Source organism: Delphinapterus leucas, chromosome 2 (assembly GCF_059928025.1).
Source record: "Delphinapterus leucas isolate spDelLeu-1000000601 "Yukka" chromosome 2, BTC_Dleu_Yukka2, whole genome shotgun sequence".
Classification (NCBI taxonomy): domain Eukaryota; kingdom Metazoa; phylum Chordata; class Mammalia; order Artiodactyla; family Monodontidae; genus Delphinapterus; species Delphinapterus leucas.
In genome coordinates this window covers 94726006-94750457 of record NC_143130.1, presented here as the reverse complement: position 1 = coordinate 94750457, position 24452 = coordinate 94726006, and the positions used below count along the sequence as shown (strand labels likewise).

The 24452-nt window shown below is 54.0% G+C and overlaps 2 protein-coding genes across 4 annotated transcripts in view; one reads left to right on the top strand and one right to left on the bottom strand.

The window, feature by feature from the left end:
* The first annotated feature begins 340 nt into the window (after positions 1 to 340).
* MAP1A (microtubule associated protein 1A) lies at positions 341 to 23368 on the top strand. 2 transcript variants are annotated; one of them, XM_022587276.3, is made up of 7 exons: positions 341 to 578; positions 1537 to 1638; positions 9494 to 9576; positions 9855 to 9995; positions 10221 to 18336; positions 18493 to 18713; positions 19050 to 23368. In XM_022587276.3, the coding sequence occupies exons 1-7, from the start codon at positions 341 to 343 to the stop codon at positions 19203 to 19205; spliced, it is 9057 nt and encodes a 3018-aa protein (XP_022442984.2). In that variant the 3' UTR covers positions 19206 to 23368. The 2 variants fall into 2 exon arrangements, with proteins under 2 accessions (XP_022442984.2, XP_022442985.2); XM_022587277.2 differs by lacking the exons at positions 341 to 578; positions 1537 to 1638 and adding an exon at positions 6415 to 6425.
* The window catches only part of PPIP5K1 (diphosphoinositol pentakisphosphate kinase 1), a 54431-nt gene continuing 46590 nt past the window's right edge, over positions 16612 to 24452 (bottom strand). The window contains exon 31 of one of the 2 annotated variants that reach the window (XM_089907293.1): positions 16612 to 23831. In XM_089907293.1, the coding sequence (XP_089763419.1) occupies positions 22894 to 23831 (938 nt within the window). In that variant the 3' untranslated portion in view covers positions 16612 to 22893. The remainder of the gene's footprint in view (positions 23832 to 24452) is intronic. The other variant, XM_089907294.1, reaches the window with a different exon arrangement.

Sequence of the window (24452 nt, the reverse complement as noted above, 5' to 3'; positions counted from 1 at the left end):
ACTTATCTGGGAAATATCCTAACTAGAAGCTTCTTCTGGCGCCGAGGCAATAGACTCGCCCCTCCACCCGGCCCTCAGAGCCCCCATCCCTACTCAAGTCGGAGTGGGAGCTCCCTCTAGAAAACGACTGGGGGCGAAGGGGGACAGCCACGCCCCCGCCCCCCAGGCACAGCGAAACCGCAGAGCCAGAGCACGCGGCCCCAGCCCGGCCCCTGCGGCGCCAACGATCCGCCCCCTGACAGGCAGCAGCCAATGAGCGGCTCCTGCCGCCGGCCTTTAAGAACCGCGCGCACTCTCCCTGCAGCGGATGCTGCCGGCCTAGCACTCCAACGGAGTTTCCATGGAGACCGAGGCTGGGCCCCGGCGGCCTTTCGACGTTGCCATGGAGACAAGTCCCGGGCTCGGGCTCCGAAGCCCCGGCTCTCTGCTGGCTCAGAACCCCGCGGAGCCGCTGTGCGAGGCCGGAGCCGCGGTGGCGGCGGCACGCTGGGACCTGCAGAAACACTCTTTGCTCATCGTGATCGGCGATATCGGTACAGAGAATCAGCTGAGGGCCGTTCGGGCCCACCTTGAGCAAGGTGAGCCTGCTGTCCTGGCTGCGCTCGGGACATCCTCCATCCCGTGCTTCTCTGCCATGTGCATCCTCCATCCCTAGCGTGCACTTCCTGAGATCTGCGCACCCTGTTAATCTGAATCATCAGCCCCTGTCACCTGCATCTTCAGTGTCACGCGTTCATATCCTCCCGAGCTGCCAACATCTCACATCTCCATCCTTCCCGCACACCCCATGGCGTTCGCAGTCTCCCTGAGGCAGGCGGGAGCGTGGGGGAGGGGGGAGCTGGGCAGTGCCTGGGTGGGGGGCCCTCTGGTTACACCCCTCCCTCCCGCAGTGTCTTGGGCCAGAGGTCCTGAAAGTCGTCACCATCCCCTGGAGAGTCCATGTCCCTACCTTAGTTTCTTCTTTAGGGCGTCTGAACAGGAACAGGGTGCGTTTTGAACGCCGCAGACAAATCTCAAATATCCCAGTGCCAGCGGCCAACCTGAGAGAGTGACCTTCGTGGCCACAAGCTCCTCAGTCCTCCACTGCCTGTGGCGCAGTGCTGCGGAGCCACCTGCGGGTGGAAGCATGCCGCGGGGGAGTGGAGGCAAGGAGGGGGCCACAGAAGGAGAGTGTAGAATCCTACTTACCTCTATGGGGAAGGCAGTCCCTAGTATCTGGGAATGGGCCCTTGGGTGTCACTTCTATCACAATTGGGCAACTGCGCAAGAAAATTCCTACATACAAACTCGTTAATGACCAAATTTAGCCTAAACTCTGCACTTCTCCCTCTGGCTCAGCAAAGCCCAAGAAAGGCACAGGATGGGAGCTAGACATAGGCACTAGCCACATTTCTTAAAGACATCAGTGAGGCTGATCATGGCAGCCGTCCTTATCCCCTCCCTCTCCTTACCCCTTCTGTGAGCTTGGAAATGCTCCCACAAGTCCAATCCCTCTGACCTTATCTAGGTCCCTCTTTGTTTCTTTTTCTCTCACAGGGATTCTCTCCTGGAACATTGATTTATCATCCATTGACTTGAACCAACAATTGAGACTCTTCATTACCCGGCATCTAGCTCACTTCTCCTCAGAGGTCAAAGGTTAGGACCAGTGTCATTTGTCTCAGTCCTTTGGGTGAGGGCTGGTCACAGAAGAGCAGAAGTCCACTCTCCCTGGCAGAACTGGCCTTGTGGGAAGTTTGGGTCAGGGAGGGAGGGACTCCTGAGAGGAAAGTTGTAAAGCTCCTTAACTATCCCCACATACCCAGTACATTTCGCAGACAGATGGTATGATGGTGGAGGAAGCCTGGAGAACATAATTTCTACTTGAGAAGAGGGTGGGTTATGGACAGCCACTGACATGCAGTAAGGGAACGTGGTACCTCTTGAGTGATCAGTCATCTCCCAAGTAAAAATTCCTTTTTTTTGTTTGTTCCCCTTTCTGTATGCCCTGGCCTCCTTGCTTCCCTTTGCAGAGACCCTTGAACCTCCCACTCACCTTCCCAGATCCTTGCTTAGCAGTTTCCCTCAGGCTGCACAGGCTCCAGGTTTCAGGGTTTCTGCCTCCTCCTTTGGCTCAGTCAACAGATGTCCAGAGCGGAGCAGAAACCTTGTACCAAAGGCTGATGAGCCCATGAAATCCAGAGTAGAAGCAGGGTTTCCTGGATTTACTGCTGCAAGAACTAGTCATACTTTGAGGTTTGGCACTGAGATCAAAGTTCACAGGATGCAGCTTCCCATTCTGCTGTGTGGGAGAAATGGTCAGGAATTTGAGAAAATAATATTTTAGGAGTTATTATTCCACAACAATATCTGTGGGGAGACTGCAGAAAGCCCTACACCCCATTATAAAAGTGCTGGGCATCTGCTCATGTTATTGGTAAATGTTGACAAACCAATTCATACACCAGTGTCTTTACGGAATATAAATCCACCCAACTCAACAGTCACTGCCATCAAATGACTGAATTCGTATCTTATACAGATAATTCTCAATTATCCAGCATAATAGATAGTCACTTCCCTTCTTTTCCTGCTCCTCCTACTAACTGCCACATGGTTGGTCATTTCCCTGATCACCTACTCCTCTGCTGCTCCTGGAGAGAGAAGACATGGTTAATATGACTAATGCTCCATTATCTTAGGAATATGTGCAGCATTTTTAAAATGTGAGTCTGGCATCTTCTTGATGTGACTGGCTTCCTATGAAGGTAACCAGTCACTGTCTTGAGACTGCCTTCTGTTTAGTATTACTCATTTCATGGCTTCCTCCATTAGCTCTAATAATTTTAAAATCAACAGTTTTACCACTCGATTAATCCTAGGAGCTTTGGTGCAAGGCTGGATAAAGGGACGGCAGCATGAAATTAATGACTGAACTGAAGTTTGGGGAGTATCTGCTGATGTTATTAATTCACACTGAATTCTCCAACCTTGTCCTTTTGGACACGGATGTAAGAGTAGGATGCCTTCTGGAATGATGTAAGAATGAATAGAACTTAAACAAAAACACCTAGCCGTTCTTCAGATTAAGATTTGGAGATGCTTGGGAAAACACTTACAGGGAGATGCGTAGTTACTCTCAGGGACCTCTCAGAAACAAGCACTGATATACAAGCACCTACTAGATCTTCTCAAGCAAAGAGTTTTACCATGGTGTTCTCAAGAGGCTTAGGGCCATTATACCCAAGATCAGGGCTTACTTTTGAGTTTTTTTAGGTTTGGACATTTTCATGGTGGCCTGTGTATGTCCCTGGAGAATAGTGGAGAATTTCCTGGAAAACCCCACAAGGCCCAAGACAGCCACAGCCCCACCCCTGCTGGCTCCTCTTTCAGCTGTCCCCGCAAACAACAGCCCAGAGCAGCTGCAGACACTTCCCCTCCCTTCAGCCTCCATTAGTGGGGAGGCAAAGGGAACCAGGCTGCTGGGATGGGCTCAGTGGAATATGCTAGTACCTTATGATTTAATCCTTTCTGCCCACCCCATAGGCTGGGCCACCATCCCTCTCACTTCTCCTCAAGCCCTGGGCCAAAATGTTGAAAAGGAGGACAAAAATTTATCTTGCTATGATAGGGAGAGTGTAATCATTCCTGCCACTACCCCCCCACACACACACACACGGAGGGGACCCTTTGATGGAGCGTCAGTGGCCCAGCTCCTTCTAGTGGTCAAATGTGGTAAAGGCTTTGTACCACTTTTGTCTCCAGTGGTGACTTGGAGCCTTCCTTTCTAACTCCTGCAAAAAAATCTGGAGCTTCTAAGCATTTTAAAACAAACCCAGAAACGATTAAAACAGTGGGAAACTGAGCTTAAATAACACTCTAATACTACTTCTACTATTGGGCACATATAAGAAAGGGAGAGGGCTTCATAATTTATAATTCATGATGGATATTCTAGGACTAAAAAAACACAGGCTGAAGGACCAGTTTGGAAGCCTTCTGTCTGACTCTGCATCACCACTGATGCACTCACTCAGGAAGTGTTAGTTCCTTTACTTCTGCAAACATGAAGACTATTCTGAATTAATACAACAGCTCATTGGCCCCTAGAACTGGGTTTTGCATTGCTGTCAGAAATAGGAAAGGAGGGACATGAAGAGTATTTTAAGTCCCTTCCTGCAGGCACCTCCCAGGCACCTGGGTTTACCTGGGAGCTAAGTTACTCTAGAGTTGAGATTCTGGTTTAGGATTTCCCTGATCACCTAGGTGACCTCTCATAAATCTTCCACAAAAGGGAGACAGACTTCCAGTGGTATTTGTGCATTGCAGGTTTAGGATTCTAGGAATGAAGGACTTTTTCATCTTTTATGTCATTCACTCCTCATAGCATTGTTGGAGGATGGTACTAATATTACACTCATTTTATAATTCAGGAAGCAAGCTTTCAGAGGGCTTAAGTGGCTTGTTGAAAAGCATGATTAGTAAAATGGTGGAGAGGGGTCTCAAATCCAGGACTTGCGATCTCACTTTGTGTCTGAGCTCAGGCCTCCCTCTCATCTTTGGCGTCTCACTATTTCATTGCAGCAGAGCCAAGGAACACAGCGGGTGGAGGTGTGGTTGTGGTGAGTGGCTGTTCAGAGGGTGAAGGCTGAAGGAAAACTCCACTGTGAGTTGGAACCTTGCCCAGGGTGTGGCCCTTGGGGGTAACAGCTGAGAATAAGGGTGGGCTCTGCGTTGGGCTGAGAAATGTTATTTTGTTCTCAAGCTACATGTCTACTCAAGTTTCCCTCTTTGCACACTCCAGAAAGCTCCAGAAAGCAGGGAGGAGATGGAAGGTTTGAGGTGGGAGGAAATAAGAACTATGAAGTTGCAGAAAGGAGGTGTTTCCCCTTTGTGATGTTCAGAACTCAGCCTGGTTTGTGTTGTATATCTCTGTAGCTGGCCTCCTCTATCCAAGTGGGGCTGTTGCCATGTTGCTGCTTTGCATCCCCGGATCTCAGCAAGGATTCCTCCCCTCTGGAGTCCCCCTCCCCCCCTTGCACTGGTGACTCAGCTCCTCCTCTCCTCTGGTGGCAGTTTAGGGGGGATGGGGATGCTGAGAGCAGAGACTATTTTGGCTTCTCTGACCTTCAAAAGCTGCTCTTGGCAGCCAGGGGCAAGGGTGGGGCTGGTGCTGGGCTAAGAGTGGGTGGATGTCATTGTGAGGAAGGCAGTAGGAATCGGCCAGGACTGGGGAGGGATGATGGAAGGGAAGAGGGCAGGGGGACATGAGCATTGCCCCGTTGGAACTGAGTGCTGGAGCTCTCCAGGTCCTCTCTTTGAGTCCTAGAGCACGTGTCACCAAATCTGAGACAGGGGTAGAGACTAAGGAAAACAGGGCCAATGTTAGAAGGATTAAGATCCTATAAAATGGAGACATCAAAGAGACATAGCGAAGTGCAGAGACAAGGAGAACAGGGACCCAACACCCTACAAAGTCATTACAAGATCTTTTTAGTCCAAAGAGTACTTTCTGTGACATTTAATAATTGGCCTAGAGTAAGAAAATCTTGTACGCCTGGGGCCCTGGTGATTTTCCTTCATCCCTTTAACTATTTCACTGAAAGGCAAAAAGTGCCCTGAATCTTCAGAAAATGCCTCTTCATACCCAATGACCAAGAATCCCAAGTATCAGTGCCTGTGTGGTTGCTGTGCTGTGCTACATCGGCACAGAATTGTATGCGGTCTTAGGGCCCCTGTGCCCCACCCCCGATGGGCTAGAGATGGACTAAGGACCATGTGTCCACTCCAGGATTTCAAACTACCCTCCAACCTAAAATGAGACTTATTTCTGCACTCCCACCCCATTTCTACAGCTGTGGCTCAGAAGCCAGCAGAGCTCAGCGCAACTCCCTCCCTTCAGTCGTCCCCAGCCTTCTCAAGTAGTCCCCCCTCACTCCTACCCCATGCTCTCAGGCCCCCAGCCTCTTTGTCTCCTGCTCCTCCAGGGATTGAAGGTCACTCCCTGAGTCTGAGGGGAGAGGCAGCAGATGGTTCCGGAGAGAAGGGGGGAGGGCCCAAGCAGCCCATACCTCCTATGTCCCCCCAGTGTGCAGCACAGGACTTTGGTCTTTTGGCTGATGCTAAAAGAATATTTCTTAACTAAGCGGGGTTGGGGGAGAAGGGCCCTGTGGGCCATTGGAGACCACCCTGGCTCTGAGCTGCTAGACAACTCCTCAGGTCCCAGCCAAGCAGAAGCACCAGATCACTGACATTGTGAAGGCAAAGAAACAGTTAAGTCTCCAGTGCCTCGTCATGGACCAGCCCCTCTTCCCCGCCCTGGCGCCGCCCTCACCATCAAGCGCCCCCCCCCCACTCCCACCCCTAGTGCCGCAGACTCGTCCCCGAAGCTGCCGGCTGAGGCCGGAGCCACAGCCTCGATGAGGGTCTCTCTCCCACACCCCAGGGTAAGAACCGAACCGAACTAAAGGGCTTGGCGTGGGGCACGGGGGATGCTGTGATAGGGAGGTGGGATGCGGGTAATGGGAAGGGAGTTGATACCTCATCTGGTGTGTCTGGAACTAGCCCAGCGGGGTGGGCAGGGTGGGGGAACAGAGAGAGGAGATGAACTGGCTGTGGGGCCAGCCTGGACCCAGAACCAGGTGGAAGCCAATGGGGCCGGGACCGTGACAGGCCACCTCGCGGGCTGAGCTGGGCTGAGCTGAGCTGGGAGCCAGCCGCCTAGGGGCAGCCGCAGAGGGTGGTGTCGCTGGCTCTGCCCCGAGGCCTGGGGCTCTGGTGGCGTTTGGGGGCTCTGTCTTTGGTGGGGGCAGAAGAATCTGAGGGAAAGGCGGACGTTATGGGAAGGCACCTGATGGGAGGGTCTCTGGGTGTCAGCTGCTAGATTGCTCAGCTGCTCTTATGCTGGGGGGTGAACGGGACTGCGAGTTTTTGCCAAGTATGGGAAGGTGGGGACACTATGGAAAAGAAGGAAGGAAAGGGTCATTAAGACGTGGCATGCGCCTCCTCACAGACCAACCTATTTGCAGCGTGCTCCCCACACCCATTCCCTGCGACGAGCTTGAAACTTGGGCTGCGAGCCCCCCTTTCTGGCTCCCTCCGGGGATGGAGAGGCCGCTCCGGAGATTGAGAGCACTCCCTCCGCAGCAGCTGCCCCGCATTCCCCGTCCTGTCAACCCCACAGGTTCCCAGTCACGGCCTCCCACCCCACCTCATCTCTGCTTCCCTTCCCAAGATGGGGGCTCTGAACAGAGAAGCCAGTTCCTTCTCCCTCTCTGCGTCCCCCCCCTCCCCGCCCCCCGTGTAGAGGCAGCCAAGAAAATGACTTGTCATGCTGGTGGGGTGGGGGTGGGGGTGGGGGCGGAGCTGGAGCCTGAGCTCAGCGCGCACACTCACACTCGCTCACACACTGCGGCAGACTGCAGCTGCCCGGGCGCCCCCCCTCCCCGGCCGCCTCCCTGCGGAGACACCTGCCCTCCCGCCCGCTCAGCCTCAGCACCCGCAGCCCACCCCCCAGCCCCATCTCTGGCAAAGGGACGGGCCCCTGCCTCACCAGGTGTCCTCTCCGAAGAAGGAGGGAAGACAAGTCAATTGCCTTCAGTGGGATCGCGGGTGGGGGGGGGGTTGTAGAAGAGAGAAACAGGGCTTTCCCCCAGGCCTGAAAAGGAGGAGCACAAGGTGTAAACCATGTAGTTGCCAGTCACAACCTGAGAGCACATGGGTGAGGGGCAGGGTCTTGCGCCAAGGCAAGTACTGGGATCAGAGAGGTCTATGGTTATAAGCCAGTCTAGGGGACTGCAGGGAATGGTAGACTGGGGAAGGCGGGTAGTAGATAGAAAGCAAATCCATCCGTGCCCCAGATCTTTCTCTTTCTGGCCCTCCTAGTTCAAATGTGTGACCTTGTGTGTTTGTGGTGCGTGTGGCGGGTGGGTGTGGGGGGAGAGGAACTGCCCTTCTAAGCTAAACTGCTTAGAGCTAGCCTAGGGCCAGCCGCTCCCCGAACCATGGTGTATCCCTCATCCCTCACCTGCCCAAGCCCTGCCCGTGCGTGTCTCTGAGGTGCTTCTCATCCTCTGAACCGACCTCAAAGTGTCCCTCAACTCCCAAGTTAATAGAAAAGAACGCTTGAACTCCTCATGGGCCCCACCTACCCTGTGCGGGGCTTGGTCTTCTGACACCATCCCTAGTTCATTTCCCCCGCAGCTGCAACTGCAGCCCAGTGCTGCCAGATCTGCCTGATCCTGGCACCATCGCTCTTCCGCTTAACAAAGGCCCTGGCCCCAGGGTCCTCTTGTCTGAGCCCCAGAAAGAGGAGAGAGCGCTGGGTCACAGAAGAGGGTCTGGGGGACAGGTTATGTGTCCTCCCACCAATATCCTCCAGACAGCCCACTCCCCAGACCATCTGCTCAACTCCGTGTTTGTAAGGTAAATCCACTGTGTGCTGCAGTTGGTAAGGGCAGGAACGGGATGGCAGCATCCTTCTTCAGGATCTCCTGTCTAACCTAGCACTTTTTTTCTTTGCTGCATTGCTTGGTGTTTCATGTGAGCCTGGATAAGGGAAGTAGAGAGGGGATTTGATGGTGTATTATGTTCCTCCATAGCCTGGGGAATACTCTGAACCTCTCCTGCCTTATCTGTTTCTTGTTTGTGAATCCCAGACTCCCCTCTCCATGACAGAAGGCCCACAGGAGAGGTGCAAGGATGAGAGGAGAAACTGTTTGAAAGGGATGGGTTGTGGGGAGTGAACCAGGTCTTTCTGGAGCCTGGGGACATGAAGGTGAGGTGGGATGGGGAGCTGTGAAACCTTTGGTGGTGGAAACAGTATGATTGTGTGCATGTTTGTGAGTGCAGGCTCGGCCTCTGAGGAACCAGAGCACAGAACAAGAGGTCCTATTTCTCCTCTGCATTGTAACCAACCCCCAAGGGTTTTGATAGCATAGACTTCTCTGAGTCTTTTCGAATGGGACTTCTGGCCTTGGATGGGTGTTTGAAAGGAGGATGAGGAGTCTGTACTCACTGCACAGAAGCACCCATCTCCTTATTTCCAGGCACTCTGGCAAGAAAGCTCAGGACAGAGGCAAGCTAGTGAGGACAGAGCTGAGTGAGGACCATCCTCCGAGAGGCCCTCCCTTCAGCTGAGCCCCCCCACCCCGTCCCCAGGCAGCACCAGGAGCTTAGTGCTCGAGAGGGACAGACAGGGACAAAAGGTTCTTGTCTCCAGGGCAGTCTGAGGCGGGAGTTCCAGGCAGAGGGGGTGGCAGATGAAGGGAGGGAGAAGACAGCCGTTGTGGGAGAGGGGAGGAGGAAACCCTGAAAGGGAAGGGCTGCAGGAGCCAGTCCCTAGACCTTACTCAGCAGTAGCCAGAGTGGCAGGATCTCAGGATAAGCAGGCTTCTCTTTCCCCTAAGCCCCATTTTCTGACAGTGCATTCTTTCCTCTCCTGCCTTACACAATGCCTCTCCATTTTAGTCTATACCCACTTCCTTCAGTACAAATTCCTGCATCTCTCCCTCAGGCCAGAGGACCCTCTGCCACCAGAGTGAGATCCTAGAGACCATCGTCCTGGTAAACCCCAGTGCCGACAGCATCAGCTCCGAGGTAAGGCCAGGGCCTGTGCTTTGCCACAAGGGCCTGTCGAAAGTGCCATAACCCACCCTTGCCAGTGCTACTGCTGTAAGGCCAGGAATTCCCGGACTTGGCTTTGAGCCATCCTCTCTCTGCCATCTAAGCTGCCTCACAATCCCAGCCCCATCCTGGAGGTGCTGTGGGGCTACCAGTGGGGAGCGTGTCCTTGCAGAACTGAGGGGGACCAGGAACATTCTGTGCCCTTCCCTGGGCTTCCTCTCTCTGTGACCAGTCCTCTCCTTCCACTCTAGGTTCACCACCTCCTTAGCAGCCCATCAGCTCACAAACTACTGATCCTGAGTGGGCAAAGTTTAGAGCCTGGGGGAGACCTCATCCTACAGAGTGGCACCTACTCCTATCAAAACTTTGCCCAGGTCCTTCAAAACCCAGAGGTAAGTTCTATGTCTGAGTGTCTAGGAGGAACAGAACATGGGGTAGGACTAGAGCTGTGGGGAGGGATCCAAGGAAGGGAAAATCCCACATTCCTTGACCACCAGGGATGCTGGCAGAATGGTAGGAGATCACCTCAGAGAGAGATGGAGATTAGCAGATTGAGTCTGAGTTGGCTTGCGATAACCCCAATGACCTGATCAGCCTTCTCTCTCCCCTTCATCTAGATTGCCCAATTGCTCAGCAATAGAGACCCTGGGATCCAGGCTTTCCTCACTGTGTCCTGCTTAGGGGAGGGTGATTGGAGCCACCTGGGACTATCCAGTTCCCAAGAGACCCTGCACCTCCGGCTAAACCCTGAGCCCATGCTGCCCACCATGGATGGCGTGGCTGAGTTCTCCGAGTACGTCTCTGAGACCGTGGATGTGCCATCCCCCTTTGACCTGCTGGAGCCCCCCACCTCAGGGGGCTTCCTCAAGCTCTCCAAGCCATGCTGCTACATCTTCCCTGGCGGCCGCGGGGACTCTGCCCTCTTTGCCGTTAATGGTTTCAACATCCTGGTGGATGGTGGCTCTGATCGCAAGTCCTGCTTCTGGAAGCTGGTGCGGCACCTGGACCGCATTGACTCCGTGCTGCTCACACACATCGGGGCAGACAACCTGCCAGGCATCAACGGACTCCTGCAGCGCAAAGTGGCAGAACTGGAGGAGGAGCAGTCCCAGGGCTCTAGCAGCTACAGTGACTGGGTGAAGAACCTCATCTCCCCCGAGCTTGGAGTTGTCTTCTTCAACGTGCCCGATAAGCTGCGGCTGCCTGATGCCTCGCGGAAGGCCAAGCGCAGCATTGAGGAGGCCTGCCTCACTCTGCAGCACTTAAACCGCCTAGGCATCCAGGCCGAGCCCCTCTACCGTGTGGTCAGCAACACCATCGAGCCGCTGACCCTCTTCCACAAGATGGGTGTGGGCCGCCTGGACATGTACGTCCTCAACCCTGTCAAGGATAGCAAGGAGATGCAGTTCCTCATGCAAAAGTGGGCAGGCAACAGTAAAGCTAAGACAGGCATTGTGCTGGCTAATGGGAAGGAGGCTGAGATCTCGGTGCCCTACCTGACCTCCATCACTGCTCTGGTGGTCTGGCTACCAGCCAACCCCACTGAGAAGATTGTGCGCGTGCTTTTTCCAGGGAATGCTCCCCAGAACAAGATCTTGGAGGGCCTGGAAAAGCTTCGACACCTGGACTTCTTGCGCTACCCCGTGGCCACGCAGAAGGAGCTGGCCACTGGGGCTGTGCCTGCCAACCTGAAACCCAGCAAAATCAAACAGCGGGCTGATAGCAAGGAGAGCCTCAAGGCCACAACCAAGACAGCCGTGGGCAAGCTGGCCAAACGGGAGGAGGTGGCCGAAGAGGGAGCCAAGGAGGCCCGCTCAGAACTGGCCAAGGAGTTAGCCAAGACAGAGAAGAAGGTAAAGGAGTCATCTGAGAAGCCCCCAGAGAAGCCTGCCAAGCCTGAGAGGGTGAGGACAGAGTCGAGTGAGGCACTGAAGGCAGAGAAGCGAAAGCTGATCAAAGACAAGGTGGGGAAGAAACACCTGAAAGAAAAGATATCAAAGCTGGAAGAGAAAAAAGACAAAGAGAAGAAAGAGATCAAGAAGGAGAGGAAGGAGCTCAAGAAGGATGAAGGAAGGAAGGAGGAAAAGAAGGATGCCAAGAAGGAGGAGAAGAGGAAAGATACCAAACCTGAGGTCAAAAAGATTTCCAAGCCAGACCTGAAGCCCTTTACCCCTGAGGTACGTAAGACCCTCTACAAAGCCAAGGCCCCCGGCAGAGTCAAGATGGAGAAGAGCCGGGCTGCCCGTGGGGAGAAGGAGCTGTCCTCTGAGCCCCGGACACCCCCAGCCCAAAAGGGGGCTGCACCATTCCCAACAAGGGAGCTGGCCTTGTCTTCACCAGAGGATCTCACACAGGACTTCGAGGAGTTGAAGCGTGAGGAGACGGGGTTGCTGGCTGAACAAAGGGACACAGGACTAGGCGAGAAACCACTCCCCCCAGACACTGCAGAGGAGGGACTCCCAAGCACAGTGGCCTTGGGGGCACCACCCTCTGTCCCAGGGCTGGAACCAGAAGAGCCTGTGATAAAGGAGAAAGAGGCTGTCGCAGACATCCCTGAGGAACAAGGCAGCAAGGACAGAGGCCCAGACTCTGGGGCTGAAACAGAGAAAAAGAGAGCCCCCTGGGAGGATAAAAAGGCAAAGGAATCAGAGGGGCTCCCCGACAGAAAAGAAGCCAGAGAGGAAAGTGAACCTGAGGTAAAGGAGGATGTGATAGAGAAGGCCGAGTTAGAGGAAATGGAGGAGCTGCACCCTTCAGACGAGGAGGAAGAGGAAGAGACAAAGGCTGAGGGTTTTTACCAAAAACATATGCAAGAAGCCTTGCAGGTAACGCCAAGGGGCAGGGAGGCTCTCGGGGGCCAGGAACTAGGACTCCAAGGCAAGGCCCCTGAGAAGGAGACCTCGTCATTCCTAAGTAGCCTGGCCACCCCTGCAGGAGCCACTGAGCACGTCTCTTACATCCAGGACGAGACAATCCCTGGCTACTCAGAGACCGAGCAGACTATCTCAGATGAGGAGATCCATGATGAGCCGGAGGAGCGCGCAGCTCCACCTAGATTTCCTACAGGTACCTATGACCTCCCTGGGCCTGAAGGTCCTGGCCCCTTTGAGGCTAGCCAGCCTGCAGACATTGGTGTTCCCACCACCCCCAGCAAAGGCTATGGAGCGCCAGAGTCGGAACTCACCTACCCCCCCAACATGGTGGCCGCCCCTCTGGCTGAAGAGGAGCATGTGTCCTCGGCCACCTCAATCACTGAGTGTGACAAGCTTTCTTCCTTTGCCACATCCGTGGCTGAGGACCAGTCCGTGGCTTCACTCACAGCTCCCCAGACAGAGGAGACAGGTAAGAGCTCCCTGCTGCTTGACACGGTCACAAGCATCCCCTCCTCCCACACGGAAGCCACTCAGGGCCTGGACTACGTGCCATCAGCTGGTACCATCTCACCCACCTCCTCACTGGAAGAAGACAAAGGTTTCAAATCACCACCCTGTGAGGAGTTCTCCGTGACTGGGGAGTCAGAGAAGAGAGGAGAGATTGTACAGAGAGGCTTGTCTGGAGAGAGAGCCGTGGAAGAGGAAGAGGAGGAGACCACAAATGTACAGATGTCTGAGAAACTTCACGATCAGTATGAACCCCTGATGTTTGCTGCCCCTGGCCACACCCTACATCCCGGGGAACCAGCCGTTGGAGAAGCGGAGGAGCGCTGCCTCAGCCCAGATGACAGCACAGTGAAGATGGCCTCTCCCCCACCATCTGGCCCACCCAGTGCCACCCACACGCCCTTTCATCAGTCCCCAGTGGAAGAAAAGTCTGAGCCCCAAGACTTTCAGGAAGCAGACTCCTGGGGAGATACTAAGCATACACCAGGTGTGGGCAAGGAAGATGCTGCAGAAGGGACAGTCAAGCCGGGGCCTGAAGAGGGCACACCAGAGGAGGAGGGAACGTTGCCTCCTCCCAGAAGCCCCCAGGCCCAGGAAGCACCCATCAGCATTGTTGGAGGACATGCAGGCTGTACCGTCCCACGGCTGCCAGAAGAGGACAAAGCAATAGTCTTTGAGACTGTGGAGGCGGGAGAGCCCACAGGGCCGATTCTGGAAACAGAAGCCCTTCCCAGAGATTTGAGAACATCACACCAAGAACCTGGTGAACCTCCGAAAGATGAGGTGCTCCGGTTTCCTGACCGAGGCCTCTCCCCTGAAGAGGTGGAGTCCCCCTCTGTCCTCAGCGTGGTCTCCCCAGACACTGCCAACCAAGAAGCCGTCCCTAGGTCTCCCTGTGGCCTGACAGAGCAGCACCTACACAAAGACCTTTGGCCACAGGTATCTCCAGAAGACACCCGGTCGCTTTCTCTCTCAGAAGAGAGTCCCAGCAAGGAGACCTCTCTGGATATCTCTTCTAAGCAGCTGTCTCCAGAAAGCCTTGGCACCCTCCAGTTTGGGGAACTAACCCTAGGAAAGGAAGAAAAAGGGCCTCTGATGCAGACTGAGGACACCTCTCACCGCCTAGCCCCTGTGTCTATTCCAGAAGCCCGTGCAGCCACAGTGTCACCTCCCACAGATGGGACCAGTGGATACGCTGCACAGGCAGACGTCACAGATGAGAGCCCTGACGGAAAATTACCTGCCAGCTCCTTCTCTCACTCTACACTGTTGGGAGATGGGAAGCAGTCACCTGGAATGATCACAAGCCATGGTGAACACATTCTGACACCTGATAGTTCCCTCACCAAGAGTCCTGAGTCCTTGCCAAGCCCTGCCATGGAGGATATTGCCATGGAGTGGGAAGATAAAGTTCCAGAGTTGAAAGACGGACCCCCAGAGCAGAAGGAGAAGGGACCTGAGCCAAAGGATGAAGTCCTACAGCAGAAGGACAAAAGTCTGGAGCAGAAGGTTACTGTCACAGAGCAGAAGGGTACAGCCATCTATCGCAAAGATGAGGTTCTGGAAGAAAAGGACAAGGCTGTGGAACAGCAGGATAAGGCTTTGGAACAAAAAGGCAGAGACTTAGAGCATAGGGACACAGCCCTGGAACAAAAGGACAAGGCCCTGGAAGGAAAAGACAAAGACTTAGAACCTAAAGACAGAGACTTAGAACCAAAAGACAGGACCTTGGAACAGGAGGACAAGGTCCCAGGAGAGGAAGATGAAATCTTAGAACAAAAAGTCAGAGACTCTGAACATAAAGACAAGGTTCCAGAGGACAAGGTCCCTGAACTGAAGGGCAAGGCCTTAGAACAGAAAGATGAAGCCCCTGAGCAGGACAAGGCCCCAGAACAGAAGGACAAGGCCTTGGAAAAGAAGGACCAGGCTTTAGAACAAAAATACTTGGCCCTAGAACAGAAGGGTGAAGCTCTGGAACAAAACATTTGTCCAAAGGCTGTTGAACAAAAAGACAAGATTCTGGAAGAGAAGGACAAAACTCAGGAGCAGAAGAGTCCTGTACAGGAGGATAAAACCATGACACTAAAGGAGAAGATCCTAGAGGAAAAATCTCCAGAAAAAGTCAAGGCTGTGGGACAGAAGGAAGAAGCTCTGCTGGAGAAGACCAAAGCTCTGGGGCTGGAAGAGAGCCCAGTGCAGGAGGACAAGGCCCGGGAGCAGGACGAGAAGTACTGGAAGGAGCAGGATGTGGTCCAGGAGTGGCAAGAAACATCTCCAGCCAGAGGAGAGCCAGCTGGAGAACAGAAGGAGCCTGCCCGGACATGGGAGGACACATCTCCTGAGCAGGAGGACAGGTACTGGAGGGGCAGAGAGGATGTGGTCCTGGAACAGGACACATACTGGAGGGAGCTGAGCTGTGAGCGGAAGGTCTGGTTCCCTCATGAGCTGGGTGGCCAGGGGGCCCGGCCACGGTTCACAGAAGAGCGGGAGAGCACTTTCCTCGATGAGGGGCCGGATGATGAGCAGGAAGTGCCCCCCTTGGAGCCTACACCCAAAAGTCCCTGGGCCTCAGACTTTAAGGGCTTCCAGGAGCCCTCACCACAGAAGGAGCTGGAGGTGGAGCGCTGGCTTGCTGAGTCACCAGTTGGGCTGCCACCAGAGGAAGAGGACAAGCTGACTCGCTCCCCTTTTGAGATCATCTCTCCTCCGGCCTCCCCACCTGAGATGGTTGGACAGAGGGTTCCGCTGGCCACAGGACAAGAGAGCCCTATCCCAGATCCTAAGCCCATGCCACCCATGAGGAATGAGCCCACCACCCCGTCATGGCTGGCTGACATCCCACCATGGGTGCCCAAGGACAGACCCCTGCCCCCTGCACCCCTGTCCCCAGCCCCAGCTCCCCCAACACCTGCCCCACAGCCACTCACTCCTGCGCCCTTCTCTTGGGACCCAGCCGAGTATGACAGTGTGGTGGCTGCAGTGCAGGAGGGGGCAGCTGAGTTGGAAGGCGGGCCGTACTCCCCCCTAGGGAAGGACTACCGCAAGGCTGAAGGGGAAAGGGAAGAAGAAGGTGGGGTTGGGGTTCCTGACAGCAGCCCCCTCAGGTCAAAGGTCCCAGAGGCCAGCGCTAGCCATGCCTCTAAGGAGCCCGAGCAGACCGAGCCAGAGCAGAGAGAGCCCACACCCTATCCCGATGAGCGACGCTTCCAGTATGCAGACATCTATGAGCAGATGATGCTCACTGGGCTGGGCCGTGCATGCCCCACTAGAGAGCCTCCACTTGGAGCAGCTGGGGATTGGCCCCCACATATCTCAACCAAGGAGGAGGCTGCTGGCCAATGCACATCTGCAGAGAAGGAGCTTCCGTCTCCTGTCTCACCCCATCGCCTCCAATTCGACACTCCAACCTTCAGCTATGCAGCTCTGGCGGGACCCACCGTACCCCCCAAGCAGGAGCCTGAGCCAGGGCCAAGCGTGGACCCCAGCCTCACCCCACCTGCAATACCCCCCCGTGCTCCTATCCCCCAGAGCAAAGGCCCAAGCCCCCCACTTAATGGTAACATCCTGAGCCATAGCCCAGATAGGAGAACCCCATCCCCCAAGGAACCAGGCCGTGGTCACTGGGATGACAGCACGAGTGACTTGGAGCTGGAGAAGGGGGCTCGGGAGCAGCCTGAGAAAGAGGCCCAGTCCCCAAGTCCCCCACAACCCATGCCTGCAGGCCCCTCCACCCTGTGGCCTGAAAGTGAGGCACATACCAGCCCTTCCTTGGACTCCCACCTGGGTCCTGCCCGACCCAGCCTGGACTTCCCTGCATCAGCCTTTGGCTTCTCCTCATTGCAGCCAGCTCCTCCACAGCTGCCCTCTCCAGCAGAACCCCGCTCGGCACCCTGTGGGTCCCTTGCCTTCTCTGGTGACCGAGCTTTGGCTCTGGCTCCAGGGCCCCCCACCAGAGCCCGGCATGATGAGTACCTAGAAGTAACCAAGGCCCCCAGCCTGGACTCTTCACTGCCCCAGCTCCCATCACCCAGCTCTCCCGGGGCCCCTCTCTCCAGTCTTCCGCGACCTGCCTCACCAGCCCTATCTGAAGGCTCCTCTTCTGAGGCCACCACACCTGTGATGTCGAGTGTGGCTGAGTGCTTCCCTCCCGGCCTGGAGGCTGCAGAACAAGGGTCTGTAGAGCTGGTCCCAGGAATGGAACCAGCTGCCCACGGCCTCTGGGACCTCACTTCTCTGAGCCCAGCACCTCCAGCTTCACTGGACCTGGCCCCAGCTCTGGCTCCAAGCCTGCCTGGAGACATGGATGAGGGCACCCTGCCCTGCCGCCTGGAGTGCTCAGGGGCAGCCACCAAGAAGCCAAGCCCCTTACAGGGCCCCTCCAGGGATCGTGCCACCAATGGCCCAACTGAAACCAGCCCCAAGCCCCCAGGCCCTGCCCCAGCTGAGGCTGAGAAAGGAAAGGCTGAGGCCTGTCCCGCCTGGGAACGTGGGGCCTGGCCTGAGGGAGCCGAGAGGAGCTCCAGGCCTGACACACTGCTCTCCCCTGAGCAGCCACTGTGCCCTGGAGGGGCCTCTGGAGACCAACCTAGAAGTGTCTCCCCTGAGATGGAGGCTGGGCCCCAGGGATGTGCTGCTGAGCCCCGGCCGCATCGTGGGGAGCTCTCTCCATCCTTCCTGAACCCACCTCTGCCTCAATCCACGGATGACAGTGACCTCTTAACTGAGGAAGCTCGGCTGGTAGGGAGAGGGGGGCGGCGTCGGGTGGGGGCTGCAGGGGCCACAGGGGGCCCCTGCCCCGTGGCAGATGAGACACCCCCGACGTCAGTCAGCGACTCGGGCTCCTCGCAGTCAGATTCTGACGTTCCACCAGAAACTGAGGAGTGTCCATCCATCACAGCTGAGGCAGCCCTCGACTCAGATGAAGATGGGGACTTCCTGCCTGTGGACAAAGCTGGTGGGTTTAGTGGGACTCACCATCCCAGGCCTGGCCATGACCCACCCCCTATCCCCCAGCCAGACCCTCGCCCATCCCCTCCCCGCCCTGACGTGTGCATGGCTGACCCCGAGGGGCTCAGCTCAGAGTCTGGAAGGGTAGAGAGGCTACGGGAGAAGGAGAAGACACAGGGGAGAGTCGGCCGCAGGGCCACAGGCAGGGCCAAGCCAGCGTCTCCTGCCCAGCGTCTGGATCTTCGGGGAAAACGCTCACCCACCCCTGGTAAAGGGACTGCAGATCGAGCATCCCGGGTGCCACCCCGACCACGCAGCACTCCAAGCCAGGTCACCCCAGCAGAGGAAAAGGATGGACACAGCCCCATGTCGAAAGGCCTAATCAATGGACTCAAGGCAGGACCAAGTAAGTATAACATGGAAAGTGGGAGAGATTGTGGTTTGGGGCTGGGTGTGGCTGGTCAAGGGCTCCAGTGGAAGAGAGGGAGGGTGGGAGGGAAGAAGAAGGTTGCCAAAAGAGTTCTACTTTCCCTCTACAATGAGTCCTGTGTTGTCTCTACAGCGGCCTTGGGTTCCAAGGGCAGCTCTGGCCTCCCTGTATATGTGGATCTTGCCTATATCCCGAATCATTGCAGTGGCAAGACTGCTGACCTTGACTTCTTCCGACGAGTGCGTGCATCCTACTATGTGGTCAGTGGGAATGACCCTGCCAATGGCGAGCCGAGCCGGGCTGTGCTGGACGCCCTGCTGGAGGGCAAGGCCCAGTGGGGGGAGAATCTTCAGGTGAGTGGCAAGAAGCACCAAGGAGGTAGTCTGGTCAAACTTTACTCAGAGGCAGCAATGGAACACAGCCTCTATTTATAAAAGGACTGAGGGGCACTTCCCTGGCGGTCCAGTGGTTAAGACTCTGCGCTTCCACTGCAGGGGGCGCAGGTTTGATCCCTGGTCGGGGAACTGACATCCTGCATGTCGCGCAGCGCAGCCAGAAAAATAAATAAAACATAATAAAATACAAGGACTGAGTTCTTTCTCCGGGAGTGGGACTACATCCTGGACCATCAGGTGCCCCATCCCCTGACTTCACATCCTCACCTCAGGCATGTCTTGTCTCCCACCTAGGTAACTCTGATCCCTACTCACGACACGGAGGTGACTCGTGAGTGGTACCAGCAGACTCATGAGCAGCAGCAACAACTGAACGTTCTGGTCCTGGCGAGCAGCAGCACCGTGGTCATGCAGGATGAGTCCTTCCCAGCCTGCAAGATTGAGTTCTGAAAGAACCACTCTCCCTTCCCCAAGGATCTGCTCCCACAACCCCCTTAGAGAATGGCTAATGCTGAGTCCTTTGGGGTTGAGGGACATGGGAGTTGAGGGGGGCGAGGGGGACAGGATGTCTAGTGGGAACTTAGGCTGGGCTAAACGGGAGGGGTTGTGCCTCCCCTTCATCCATGCCTGAAAGGAGTCTCAAAACCAAAGGTAACAGGATTAGGATAGGGGGAGGGTGCAAAATTAGGATACAAGGTCATCTGATGCCTGAGAACCCTGGAGTGACACCCTCTCTCAGCACTGCCTAATGCTGGTGTCGGGTGGGGAGTGAGGATCGATAGAGAGCAACCTCCTCCCTCATGGAGGGAGATCATATCCCCAACCCCAAGGACCTCTTTATCTTAATCTATGTATTTAGCATCCCAAGGAAGGATTTCCAATAGTAATTTATGTGACCTGGGGGCAGGATACTGTCAGTGAGGTTGCCAGAGCTGCATCCTTTCCTCCATCTCCCATTCCCTTCCCCACCAGAGTCTGGGTCCCAGCAGGGTTCTGGGGGTATGCTGCTGCTACACTGTCCCACTGCTTCTCTCCGTATCTGAATGTTTCAATCCAAAACTTGAAGCTCTTGTGACTAACAGGTTGGTGAGAGAAGAAAGGAGCTTATCCTCCCGGCCCCTGCTTCATACCATTCACATCCCAGAGCTGTGCCCAGACCAGGCCTACTGGACAGCACAAAGGAGCAAGGAGAGCCCAGCCCCAATCGCAGACTTCTTCCAAGCTCCCTGACCTTATGAAGTTTTCACCCACCCATTCCAACTCTCCTGATCCCTTCTCATACCTGCTTGGCTTATCTGCATGTGGTCCCCTGCTGTGGCCTGGTGTGTAATGGGTTAAAAAGCCACTGCCTGACATCCTAACATTTGACACCCCAGCAACGTGTGACTCCCCCAACATTCCACTATGCCATCCTGCAGCTGAAATGGGAACGCTGGCTGCTTTTCCAGCCCCAGACTCTTGGACAGAGGATCGGGGAGGTGGAGGCCATGCCAGAGGACTTGGGGAAAATGAGAGGGAGGAAGGAAAGAGGGAGAGGAAGCTGAGCTAGGTCTTAACTCCTGAGTGAGATGAAAACAGGCCGAAAATACCACCCCAGGAAAGGACCTCACCCCAAGCAAGCCAATAAGCAGCCCTGCCAGACGACTGCGGGACTGAGAAATCCAGACGCTCTTCAGGGCTCAGCTTCTCTGCCAAATGACTGTGGAAACCAAAACAAGACCACCTGTGTTCTTCCTAGCTCCCACCCTCTCGTGCTGCTGTGCTCTGCTCCCTCCCACACGTCCCTGCTACAGTTCCCAGCTGCTGTGACGGAGCCACCTCCAACTCTAACAATAAATCAAGTTCATTACAGACGCCGTAGTGCTGCTTAGGCCTTTTCTGACTCCACACGTTGCTTAGTTGCTGGGCCCTGGCTTCTAACTCTCTGCTTCTACCAGCATGGTCATTTATCTTGATGCCTTTGATGACTGGAAGCAGTTCCAGGACCCAGGGAAGCCAGAGAATATAGGGCGGGTGAAGGGAGAAAAAGTTATGGGAAGCCAGCATTATTTGTGGAAATAGGTGAGAATGCCCAAGTATGGGTAATAGGAACTGAGGGTGGGGACATACATTTGTTTTGGGGGAGGAAAGAAAGGCAGGGCGCCTCCTGGGAAGGGGATCTGCATACCATGGGGCCAAGCGCTAAGGACCGAATAACCAGCATCAGATACCTTGTGTAGGAGAACACCAAAGAGGTGAGGAATTGAGGGGCCCTAAGAGATCCAGAGCCTATTGAGGTTGTAAACAGCTTTCACCTGTGCAGTCAGGCTTTCCATGAAGTATTATAAAATGTTGGATTTTCCTCTGCAGTGAAACCCTTTATAGTCCTGGGTATGTCAGGAAAGGCCAAGTTGTGAATGTGAATACATGCGGAGGGGGATATTCCAGCCCCCCTAGTGTTCTAGGCTTTCCCAGTGTAAAGACATCAAGGGGGTTAAGAAAGCACACGCCGTTTATATCAACTCCTGACACTCACTCCCAAGCATCAGTTAAAAATTAAGAGGGTGATTCCAACGATCTGGTGAGAAGGCACTGTACCCTTTGGTGCTTCACAGAGATAGAACCTCTCTTCCCGGTAACACTATTTATTTAAGAAATTTTGGGATTGTAGGCTGATTGCCATAGGGACCTCCTGGGATGTTTAATCTCCATATTTTTAAGGTCCATTCCTGCTCAACTACAATGGCTTTTGACTGGTTCAGATTAATTCAGTCACAGACATGACTGACCTACAGTCATTCATTCTTTTTTTTTTTTTAATATTTATTTATTTGGTTGTGCCAGGTCTTAGTTGTGGCTCGCAGACTCCTTAGTTGCAGCACAGGTGCTCCTTAGTTGCGGCCAGCAGCCTCCTTAGTTGTGGCATGTGAACTCTTAGTTGCAGCATGCATGTGGGATCTAGTTCCCTGACCAGGGATTGAACCCCGACCCCCTGCATTGGGAGCACAGAGTCTTAACCACTGTGCCGCCAGGGAAGTCCCCAGTCATTCATTCTTGAATTCACAAGGACATCATCACCACCATTATTATGGTTGACTATTCTCATTATTTTATATTTATTGAGCACTCATAATGTTCCGGCCCCCAACTCCAATGACCACATTACCCCTCCTACTCACCCCCATCCCCATCCCCATCCCCAGATCTTTGGGAAAAGCTTCATAATCACACCTGGCCTTAAAGACACAATGATATGAGGACAAATCCTATGGGGACCCTGGAGTATTTGGTCTTTGGCCAGTCCGTCCCTGACTCGACTACAGAAATATATATATAATCTTTGCTCATGTCTGTACAATACTGATCTCTGCTGATTGCTTAAAATAGAACCTGATTTTTCTCTACTACAATATCTCCTAAGCCATATAGTCCCACAACAAAAGGAGGCCCAGCTTTACAGATTGGCCAAGAACTCCCAGAGCATTTTAAGTAGTTACTCTGAAATTTTCACAGCAATCTAATACCTATTTTTCCCTAGAGCTATTGCCCAGAGGAACAGGACTAGGGCAGAGAGGGCACCTGGTGATGATATGGAAACATCCATAAGCCCAATCTAAAAATTTGTGGCCATGATGGATATTTGTTTGGGAAAGGAACTCTTTTTTCCCAGACATCTCAGACAGACATCCTGGGCCCACCTGAGGATACTAACAAAGACAAGAGTCCCCTGAATGCGCATATGGTCTAAGGGTACCTTGAAAAGTTGTGAATATTTTCCGGAAAAGTAGAGACCTTGGAGTCCCCTTTTGCACTTGCTATCCCTAGGTGTAGTCTTCAGCAGTTAAGTGGCAGTTCCTTTACCAATCTGGGATTTCCTGGGATGATCAGAGAAAGTTAGGTAATGATAGACCCATTTACCTCTTGAAGGAAATCGTTTTCAAGTCTAATGGCTGGGTGAGAAGTCAACAGCTGCTTTAACCTGAAGTTGGCTCCTCCCCAAGCCCAGCTCTGGCACAGGTATGCTTCATGCCAAGAGGACTGCTTCCTCAGACACCTCTGGTGAGATCCAAGGCCTTAATGCTGGCGGGTGAGTTAGCCAACAGAAGAATTTGCTAGCTCAAATGTCTGGTATAGTGTGGCACCACTAATGAGAAAATGATTAATCACACGTTGCTGGTGGAAGGGGTGAGTTCTGGTCACGGGCTAGAGACTGGCTCTGAGGGTTTACATTGCTAGATGGATACTGGACTTCAGGAACATCCTCTCCAGACAGCTGGTCAATCAACTCAGGGACCACATAGGACTGCTGCTGATTCACCTCCTCTGGGACCTCCTGGACATGCAGATCACCCTCCCCAGGGAACTCTTGGGATGGTTTATCAACCTCTGGGATGTCCTGAGACCACAAAATGATTGCAGAAGCCTCTTGGGCCAGCCTGCCAATGTCCCCAGAGAATTCCTGGCATGGCTGGCTAAGCTCCTCAGGGATCCCTTGGGCTGGTTTGCCGACTTCCACGAGAATTTCCTGGGCCAGGCCACCAACCCCTACAGGGAACCCAGGGACCCGCCTGCCAACCTCCACAGGGACCCCCTGGCGTGGCTGGTTGACCTCCTCAGAGTTCTCCTGGCAAAGCTCACAAGCTTCCTCAGAGACTTTCTGGTACAGTTGGCTGGCATTCTGGCATGGTTGGCTGATCTGAGGGACCTCCTGGCATGTCTGGTTAACATCATCATGGTTCTCCTGGCATGGCTGGCTGATGTCAGGGACTTCCTGGCATGGCTGGCTGACCTCCTCTTCAGGGATGTTCTGGCATGGTTGGCTGACCTCCTCAGCAACCTTCTGGCATGGCTGGCTGGTTTCCACAGGTGGTTCCTGTGGGGACTGGTTTCGTTCAAAAGGCTCTTGTTCCCCTTCTATGGGGACCTCTTGTGCTCCATTCCCAATGGTCTCCTGGAGCAGCCCAAGGCCTTGATGTTCTTCAGTCACATGTGAATTTAGGGAGGGGTGATCACTGAAGCCAAAATGGCAGTTACCATCCACTGCAGTAGGGGAGGAAGGACCAGCGCTGGACACAGTGCTGGAAGGGCCACTGCTGTCTGCAAAGCAAAGTCAGGAGACCAAGTCAGACAAGATGGAAGAGTAGGTTCTATGTATGTAGTTCAAATGCCAGAACAGACGGCCTATATTACTCATGTCTTTGGGAAAGAGGGTCTAAATTCTTCTTAAGTTATGCAGAGACTCCTAAGTTAGCCTAGCCCAGGAACTGTTGCTTTGGCCTAAGGTATACTACAAGAGTGGCACTAAGGGACATCTAAGACTTCAGGAGACAGTGCTGAGGCCCACTTCATCCAGTTCTTTCATAAATGTACCCCCATTCCAACTCCAAATTCCCATGGCCCCTCATTCTTACTTTGGAGGCATATGAACACTTCATACCAGTGGTTCATAATTAGGGTTACATACCAAAATTATGGGAAATTTTTTTTAAAAATAGATATTTCCAGATTCCATCTCCAGAGATTCTAATTCTACATTTAGGGTAAAGGTGTGGGATGTTGAAACACTCCCAGTTAAATCTGATGTATATCTTTTGTTAAGAATTATTTCTTTAAAGCACATTTCTGGGGCAGAGGTAACCTTTATTTACTGCCCAAGAGACAAGTAAGCAGGAAAATGTAGAAAAACTTTGTGAATCAGAATAATAGGAAGGAAAATGA